This window comes from Prunus dulcis, unplaced genomic scaffold (assembly GCF_902201215.1).
Source record: "Prunus dulcis unplaced genomic scaffold, ALMONDv2, whole genome shotgun sequence".
Lineage (NCBI taxonomy): Eukaryota > Viridiplantae > Streptophyta > Magnoliopsida > Rosales > Rosaceae > Prunus > Prunus dulcis.
Window position 1 is genome coordinate 11,712 of NW_023010015.1, and position 8,790 is coordinate 20,501.

An 8,790-nucleotide genomic window follows, 5' to 3' on the forward strand; every position below is an offset into this window, starting at 1 on the left:
TCTTCAGCCTCTTCTACACTATCATCATCTTCAGCCTCTTCTACACTATCATCATCTTCAGCCTCATCATCTTCACTGTCATCTGCCTCATTATCTCCCTCCTTATGTACCTCATCATAACCATCATCATCTAAATCAACATCCACTTCTACAAACTGGTTCCCCAACTCACCAACATCAGTTTCAGTTTCAACTTCTACTTCCAACCCCAATTGTGGAGTAGATGCAGATGCCTGGCTCTCTGGGAAATGCGGTTGATTCTTATATGAGAGATATAAAGGTTGAACTCTAGAAGTAGGTGTATACTCCACAAACTCAACTACATGGGCATCTACTTCAATTGGAACAAACCCCCTTCTTTTGTTCCAGTAGTGGTACTGTATTTTTTTATGGTCATATCCTAGAGAGATAGCAACATCAAACAGGTCAAGCATTGACAGGTGGTTAGCATTACAGTTGTCTGCCCAAGTAACCTTACCCCGAACATACTTCCCCTCTGAAATATAACCTCCATGGTGAATTTCTAGGGAGAACAAATCTGGATCACCTAAAAAAAACAGAAAATTATATATAAAACCACTATTTTACCACACCAAATTTTCTTTACTGCCCAACTACCATTCTAAACTTCAAATTCACTCAGGTCCACCTATAATTATGCAGACAAAACAACACAAATGCTTCGGGACCACAAGTGTTTCATATTCAAAACAGCATATCAGACAACACCACAAAATGTGCAAACAACCGACACCAAGGACCACACAAGCTTAAACAATTTGAAATTGGGAAAATCGATTACTTACTGTACTTGGGAGGAGGCCCTCTGTTCCGCACCTGCAAAAGCAACACATCCAGACTCATGCTGCGTCGAATCAACAGAGCCAAAAGAACCTTTATGAAAATGCTTTCAGATTCCCTCGATTCCAACCTTAGATTTCGTCCTTTTTCCCGCCCAAATTCTAGTCCCTTTCTATCCCTACCCTACCAATGTGAAAGAGAAGTGCGAAGTGTGTGAGAGAGGAGAGGTTGCTAATTCAATCCGCGCCTAATGCCGAAAATAACCCTCAATCAAGCGTCAACGTGGGTCAAATAGACGGACTAATGGATGAAATGTTCGAATTTTGACGGTGGGGGTAACATTGATGCTCCGGTCCATGCCCATAACTGATTAGTCGTCTCTGGTAAGCTTCTTAACTAGTTTGGCCGTTTGGCTTTCTATTGATCATCATTTACTCTCTCTCTATCTCTCTCCCTCTCTCTCTCCACACACACACATTCAATGTTTAAGTCTTCCCAGTATGTTGGAACTGGGTTTAATTTTAAATTTTATGTTATGTTTGATTGGATGTTTCTGATTCATGGGTTTCGGCTGCTTTCATGATTCACAGCTTAAACTGGTCGAGTTATTATGGATTACAGCTTAGGTCTTGATCAGAATTGATAGTACTTTGGTAGTATGTTATGGATTAAGACTGTAATCATATGAACTAATGATTCAATAGCATTGTTAATATTTCAAGTGCCTGGCTTTTGTGTGAAAATTGTGAATAAGGAGTCAAAGACAGTTTTTGGGGTGATTGACATACATACAATACATAATGGGTGGAATTCGCACCACAGTGAAAACGGCAGTGAAAACGGGGCCCAAGGTAGAATATGTCATTATAGATTACCCTCGAGATAGCAATGAGTTTGATGGACTTTCCCCAAGAGCAATTAGTAGTACAACTACATGCCCGGCCATTCCTAAGCAGGCTGCAAAGGTAAACTCAAACCTTGAACCTTTTTTCATTTATGGTGCGTTGGAATTAATTGTTACTCTCTTATATATCTAAATAATGTGTCAAGAAGTAAAATGAATGCACTTTTCTTGTGGTTGTGTTTGTTTTCTTCCGAATTTAGAACCATGGGCCGTTGTACTAGGACAACCCCAGTGCCTGAAATTTAGAACCATGAATAAGCCTCCTTATCCATTATGCTTGTGACCCTTGCCCTTGGAGAGCTCTGTAATCTTTCATCTGTGGAAGGAAGTTGGTGATGCAAAGTCCAATCAGAAATCAAGGTCTTACCATTTATCATTGCTTTCAGATGAATACTTAAATTGGATGCATCTTTAGAAACCAGCACAGTGCTAGGTTTTGAGTATACAGATTCAGAGTGCTTTATTACCTTCCTACTGAAAACAAACTTGAAATTTCAAGATGAAGAGGGCTCAGTAATGAATGACAAGAGACCTATTAAGTTTCTCTTTACTCTATTTAATTTATAAAAGCAGATCAAAGGGTTAGTTCATCCCTGTTTTATGGCTTGTTTATGTCTCATCCATGTTTTTGTTCATAGCTTTTGCTTTGAATAAAATAAGTTTCCTCTAAAAGAAAAAACAAACTAAATTTCTCAGAAAACATCTGGTATTTGTTGGTTGTGAAAATGACGATTAATATTTGCCTCTAAACTATAGTTAGGAAATCAAAGCAAATGTACGTGGGGATTTGTGAACGTCTGAAACTGCATGTTCAAGCCTCCCCCGCCTCCTTATTGTATAAAACATTGCCAAACAGTTTGAATTTGACTGATCAACTACAATGTCATACTGTTATCACTGTCTTTTCTTAGAAATGCAAAATGTCCTTACCGCATAATAATATAGAATGCAATCTTTGGTTCTGATATAAATGTTCCAAATGTTACAGATAAGTTGTTGAGTAGACTAATAAGTTGCTCTTGTGTTATAGGTTTCAGAAATGAGCTCACTTTTGGGCAAAGCTGGCATCACTGGGTTCGGGAAGGCTATACAATTTTTGGACAGTCTTGGTAGCAGCATGACAAATTTGACCTCCATTGTTGGTACCTCGGGAATGTCAAGGAAAGAGAATACAATTTCAATTTTGGCTTTTGAAGTTGCAAACACAATTGTCAAGGGTGCCAACCTGATGCAATCCCTTTCAGAGGATAATGTCAGACATTTAAAGGAGGTGGTGCTACCATCAAAAGGGGTGCAAACTTTAATATCTAGAGATATGGATGAGCTCCTGCGAATTGCTGCTGCTGACAAGAGGTGGTTAATCAGATATCATTTATGTTTTATCTGTTTTCGGAGTGAGAGTATTTCTGTTGTTTATTATCACCATATAATTTCTGGTTATTTTTTCATATGTTTGTTACATTAATGAAAGAATGTTTGCTGTTCGACATTGGCAGAGAAGAACTGAAAACATTTTCCAGTGACGTTGTGCGTTTTGGAAATTATTCTAAAGATCTGATGTGGCACAATTTGGACCTCTATTTTAAGAAGTAATACTAATGAATCTTGTAACTCTATTTTCTTGGTCATTTACAACATTTAAATTGAGATTCTCATGTGTTCCATCTGCAATTTTTTATTATATTAGGATTGGTTCAAAAGTTACACAACAGAAGCATTTCAAAAGGCAAGCACAGGAAGATATGGAACAATTGATGACTTTAATACAGTCAACAGCAGTGAGTATTTACACGTTACTGTTGTGTAGAAAATGCTGATCTCTTAGTTACAGCAGTATCTGTTAATGGTTTAGCTCTGAAAATTCTGTATCTGTTTATCACTTTACTGTTGTATCAGTAACAATATCAAAACACAAATTTCTTTTCTCACTCTGCGGAAGATCTATATGTATGCACAGTACATATTTTCTTTGGTTACATGAATTTTCTACTTAACGTTGTACTTCTTTTGCGAGGAATTGGATGTAGAACACATTCATTATCTCCTTTTCACACTTCACAGCTTTCCCTGAATTAATGGCAGACATGTATTGTCCTTCTGAAGTTTACTGAAGAGAAGGAAAATTTGTTTCCTGGTTTCAGGAATTATGTTATGAGTTGCATATGTTGGACAGACTGGAACAAGATTATCAGCGTAGGCTTAAAGGAGATGGTTCAAATGCTGCTAGAAGAGGTAATCTAAAGCTTGGTCTTTGACAAATTTCATTTGATTCTCATATTATAGCCTTGTAGTTATAAAAAATAAAAAAAAAAATTTGTTTTTAATTTGTGATGGATAGCTTTAGAGAGCTTCAAGGTCACGCAATAGATTTTTAAGTTTTGAGCTGGCATTATTTTTTTGCTATAATTTTACTTGTTTATTCCGTTTGTATCTTTCTTTCTGGCTGGACCTGCAAAGTAAGGCACCATTTATCCTCTAATTTCTGTTTTTGTTTGAGTTCAGAACATGGGCTTTCGTAATTTTAAGAGCAAACTCCTTGAATTATGCATCCATATTCACGGGGGTCGCTTTTTTTATCTTTGTTGCTCTAAGGACAATCAGAACTTTGCATAATATTGTCTAATAACTTCTTGACATGTAGGAGACAGCCTTGCAATTTTAAGAGCAGATGTAAAGATGCAAGAGAAGTTTGTAAGCAGTTTAAAGAAAAAATCACTCTGGTCAAAGACTTTTGAAGAGGTAGCAAGTCAGTTTGCTGTATTTAGCCCTTTTTAGGTGCATACAGGAAGGAATTATGTACAATTTAATGCTTAGGAGTATTGATGATCAACCTTAATGGCTTTGTTGTCTACAGAAGCAGTATTGTGTGAAGTATTATTCCAGAAACCCTATCTAAAATCCTGTGTTTACAGGTTGTCCAGAAGCTTGTAGATATTGTACACTTTCTACATTTGGAAATCCATGAAGCTTTTGGCAGTGCTGGTATGCATTCGAAATATTTGACGAAATTTCTATTTATGGCCACTGGCAGCCCACCCTCGTTTATCCTTCATCTCTTTATTGCTGTCGTTGTAATAATGGCTTGGTGAAACCACAAAAAAAAAAAAGAAAAAAAAAAAAGAGGTTAATATGACATTCTGTCCACCATTGATCATCTTGAAGCATTTCATTTCATAGGATAACAAACTGTCTTTCTTCTGAAAGAAAATTATTGATTAGCGTCTTCTATTTTTCATTTCCATTTGATAACATACTGTTTTTCTTCTGAAAGAACATGATTGATTATCATCTCCTATTTTCCATTTCCATTTTGATTTACAATTCTGATTATTCATCTCTCCTACCTCTTTTTCTGGCTTTAAATATAAAGTTTTTAAGCACAAGTTGCTCCTGAGTTTAATAAAGTTTTTTATGTCTCCCCATCTCCCCTGCAGATGATGAACCTGTGGAGAGTTCTCGGAAGAACCATAAGAAGTTGGGGCCTTCTGGTATTTCATTACATTATGCGAGTATTATTACACAAATTAACACACTAGTAAGTTTCATTCACTACTTAAGTGTTTCCAGTTTCCTTAACCTTGTTATGATGATTTTCACTGCTCATGTTTTATAACTTATATCATTTGTACAATATATTATGCTATTAGTTCACCAAAAGAGTTGGAATTCAAATCAGAAAAACTTTCAGAAATTTTTTACCTAGATAGGCAGATTTATCGTTCTTTACCTTTGTAAGTAGAACACAACCTTAGCCAGTACCCAATGAATTAAAGGCACTAGGAATAAGACAATAAAACTATCTGGGATGGGCTGGAACCTAAGCACATTGAAACTTGAGAATCTAGTGGATAGAATTCAAGGTAGTAACAACAAGAAAAAAAACAAAAGGAAGTAATGGACTACAACCTAATAACACTGACTCCCCTTCAAGCTGGTGAATATATATCACAACTTGCTTAGGATATTATGAAACACAGACCACTCTGTCAGTTAAAGCATCTGGTAGTTATTTTTCAATGTTTACCAAAGGAGTGCAGAAGCCGAAATCCAGCCTCTCTTCAGTGAAGTGTCAGTGCACCTGAATGTGCTTGATCCTGTCATGCTGCAAGGGTTATGACCAATATTAATTGTTGCTTTGCTGTCAATTTGTCAAACATAATCTTGTAGGACAATCAAATTTCATTTTAACTACTTAACAAGGATTGTAGTGAAAGGAGCTCACAAATACCAGGTTTCGTAGCTCAAAATTCTGCTGAAACTAGACCTGGCCACATCCCTGTTTCTTACCCCAAGTCACCAAGTTTCCAACAACCAACAGGTACCCGAAGCTAATTTTCCTATTAGGTATTGATCTTGCTATTTCTGCATCGGTACGAGGTCCATTCTTTTCTGACAGTCAGCAAATATCATCTTTCTAGGATTTTGCATCTCTGTTTCTTGCTTCTTTATCAAGTTTTATACTTGACCAGGCTGAGAATCTGGTCTTACACGCTAGTTCAGTTTCTTTACAGCCTATACTGTCAGTCTACTTATAATGCCTGAAGTATTATTTATAAATTTATCCAGAAATTTCATAGAATTACCTTGTAGCCTTGGGACAATGATAAACCTAGACATCTTTTTGTGCTTATGAGATATACATACAGACATGCGAGCAAAGTGCTTCGTAAATGGGATTCTGCACTGCAGGATCCCATGACATTCAAACTGCAGGTTTGTTTTTCTTGTCGCCACATTCAACAATGAACCTTAAGCCCTTTTATTTCATGAGAAACAGGTTTCATAAATAATAATCATCATGAAACATGATACAAATATTCGGTCAACAAGAGGTCCAACAACATTTTGATACAAACCTTTAAACCTTGAGCCATAAACCCTTCTCTACACCTAAAAGTAGTAAAACCATGTCCTACTTGAAAATTGAACTTAAAAAGAAATAACAGGACATTCAAATGGCATGGGATCTTCAAATGCGACATCTCGCACCTGAAGCTTGCTTTTATGTTTATCGGGGGACACACATTTTTACACACATTATGACACACAGTTTTGTCCATTAGATTAAAATTCATTGAATGGCTGAGATTAAAACTCAAACATTAAATTGATTGTTGGATGAGGTTGGTAATGGTTCTTGTTGACCATTATTATTCAACAAGAAATCTAGACTTAGCACATGTGCAGTGTAGGTATATTAGATTTCTTTATTTTACATTACTTTTTACAAGAGTTCAAGGTCTAGATTTCTCATTAGGATTATATCTGGGATCTTAGAAGATTTTCAAAGTACTGGTGAAAATTATTTCTTTATTTTTTCAATCCAGATTTCATTTTTCTCTCCAGTGTGAAAAGTAGAACAGATCAGGGTATGCTCAATCTTGAATCTTGTAGGTCATTGGTCTTGTGCTAATATCTGAATGTAACCAGGTGTCTCTGTCACGATCAAGTTCAGTGCCTCAACATATGAGGGATACTTTGTATCAAGGGCTGCCATCCAGTGTAAAGTCAGCTTTGCGCTCAAAATTACAGTTAGTTGAGGTTAGTTATATGTTTTCTTTATTATATATAATTAGAAAATTTATACCAACACGAAGTATCGTTTATCTTTATTTCTATATTCTTTGTTGTTCTGCTATTCCAAAAATTGTTTCCTTCTAGAAATTTCTCTTGAAGATGTGTAAATGGTGTTTTTGCAGCTCACTGTCCCTCAAATCAAAACTGAAATGAAGAAAACATTGGAGTGGCTTGTTCCCATTGCCAGTAACACAACCAAGTAAAGCTTCTAGTCCTTAGATCTATAAATCAGTTTTTTAATTGGGCTTCATTATATCTGGTAACCCTTTCGGAAAATAAACTCGATTCCCTCTGCAGTGGGAAAGTTGGGAATCTTTTTTTCCTTGTACATGGTACTGAAGTACCCTTACCATGTTGTGGACACTGTTTGGGAATCATGTTGATTTCTAAAGTTGGTTACCAGAGGCTATTTATGCTCCTGTTGTATTTCGGCGAGGATTTTGTTTGAAACTTATCTTTTACTTACTTTACTGATCATTTGAGTGTTCTAATTTGTTTAATTTAGAGCTCTTCATAGCTTTGGCTGGGTTGGAGAGTGGGCAAATTCAGAGTGAGTTATCACTTACACTTCTGTTTGCATTTCTTCCCTTCATGTATCTTTTAAGGTTTTCTAATTGAACTTTGTAGGTTTGGGGAACGCTGGAAACATGGTGGCCAGACTGGCATTCTGAGGATTGAGACACTACACCATGCAGATAAGGCAGAAACTGAAGCTTGCATCTTTAAACTAGTAGTTTGGCTACAGCATCTGATCAGCCAGTCGGGGGCTAGTGACGGTGGAATGCCGTCAACTCCTGTTAAAACCCTAAACCAGAAGACAAATCTGTTATCTAGACAGACACCCTATGGTTCATCCCCCGTTTTGACAGATGAAGATCAAGAGATGCTTCAAGATGTGAGTAAGAGCAACTTGAGGCTCAGGATGAGTAGGAGTCAGAATCATGCCTCAAGAAACGCCATGTTAAGCAAACAACATAGGCTGAGTAAGAGCAGCCGAGACTTCCTATCAAGTAAAACCAGGAAAGATCCATTTCCCGTATGGAGTCTGCTATCTAGGCCGATAGACTTTGATAACGATCGGATCAAACTCTTGGATGTCATTGATGGAGTTGACACAATCAAAGGTTCTAATTAGTGATTGCAAATCAACATGAGCTTGAAAAGAAGCCTCTCCATGTATGCGTAATAGTATCATCTTTTGCCTTTTCCTTGATGGGTGCTCTAAGTTTGCGCCAAGGGAGATGATGCTATGTGAGTTTGAAGCAGATGCCGAGTAACACAAATTACTTTTGTAAATGTGGAATCAAGGGTAATAATTTACCCTTGTAGGAAAATATTAGTAAATTCACTTTATGTACATAATACGTGTAGGAAAATACACGTGCAGACTCCATATATTCCCATTTTGTAATGCTGGGATATTTATATGTTCCATTCATAGTTAGCAAAGTAGAAGACGGGACTTGGAATTAATACCCGTGTATATTATTTACCAAAGTTGTTCTTAA

At 36.7% G+C, this 8,790-nt stretch overlaps 1 protein-coding gene across 4 annotated transcripts; it reads left to right on the forward strand.

Moving 5' to 3' along the window:
• The first annotated feature begins 1,165 nt into the window (after positions 1-1,165).
• On the forward strand, positions 1,166-8,790 carry LOC117612513 (protein PSK SIMULATOR 1-like). Of its 4 annotated transcripts, none has more exons than XM_034341199.1 (13): positions 1,166-1,184; positions 1,556-1,766; positions 2,736-3,058; positions 3,202-3,294; positions 3,393-3,483; positions 3,847-3,937; positions 4,347-4,444; positions 4,618-4,687; positions 5,140-5,240; positions 7,136-7,246; positions 7,405-7,481; positions 7,788-7,832; positions 7,910-8,790. In XM_034341199.1, exons 2-13 carry the CDS (start codon positions 1,602-1,604, stop codon positions 8,415-8,417), a joined length of 1,773 nt encoding a protein of 590 aa, XP_034197090.1. In that variant the 5' UTR covers positions 1,166-1,184; positions 1,556-1,601; the 3' UTR covers positions 8,418-8,790. The 4 variants fall into 4 exon arrangements, with proteins under 4 accessions (XP_034197090.1, XP_034197089.1, XP_034197087.1 ...); XM_034341198.1 differs by having other exon boundaries at positions 1,168-1,184; positions 1,392-1,766; XM_034341196.1 differs by lacking the exon at positions 1,166-1,184 and having other exon boundaries at positions 1,194-1,766.

Bases quoted from the DNA above. Each gene is read 5' to 3' on its own strand.
- LOC117612513 (XM_034341199.1), top strand. From the start codon at position 1,602: ATGGGTGGAATTCGCACCACAGTGAAAACGGCAGTGAAAACGGGGCCC. The intron at 3,059-3,201 runs GTGGTTAATCAG...CGACATTGGCAG, and splicing joins ATTGCTGCTGCTGACAAGAG to AGAAGAACTGAAAACATTTT. The intron at 4,688-5,139 runs GTATGCATTCGA...TCTCCCCTGCAG, and splicing joins TGAAGCTTTTGGCAGTGCTG to ATGATGAACCTGTGGAGAGT.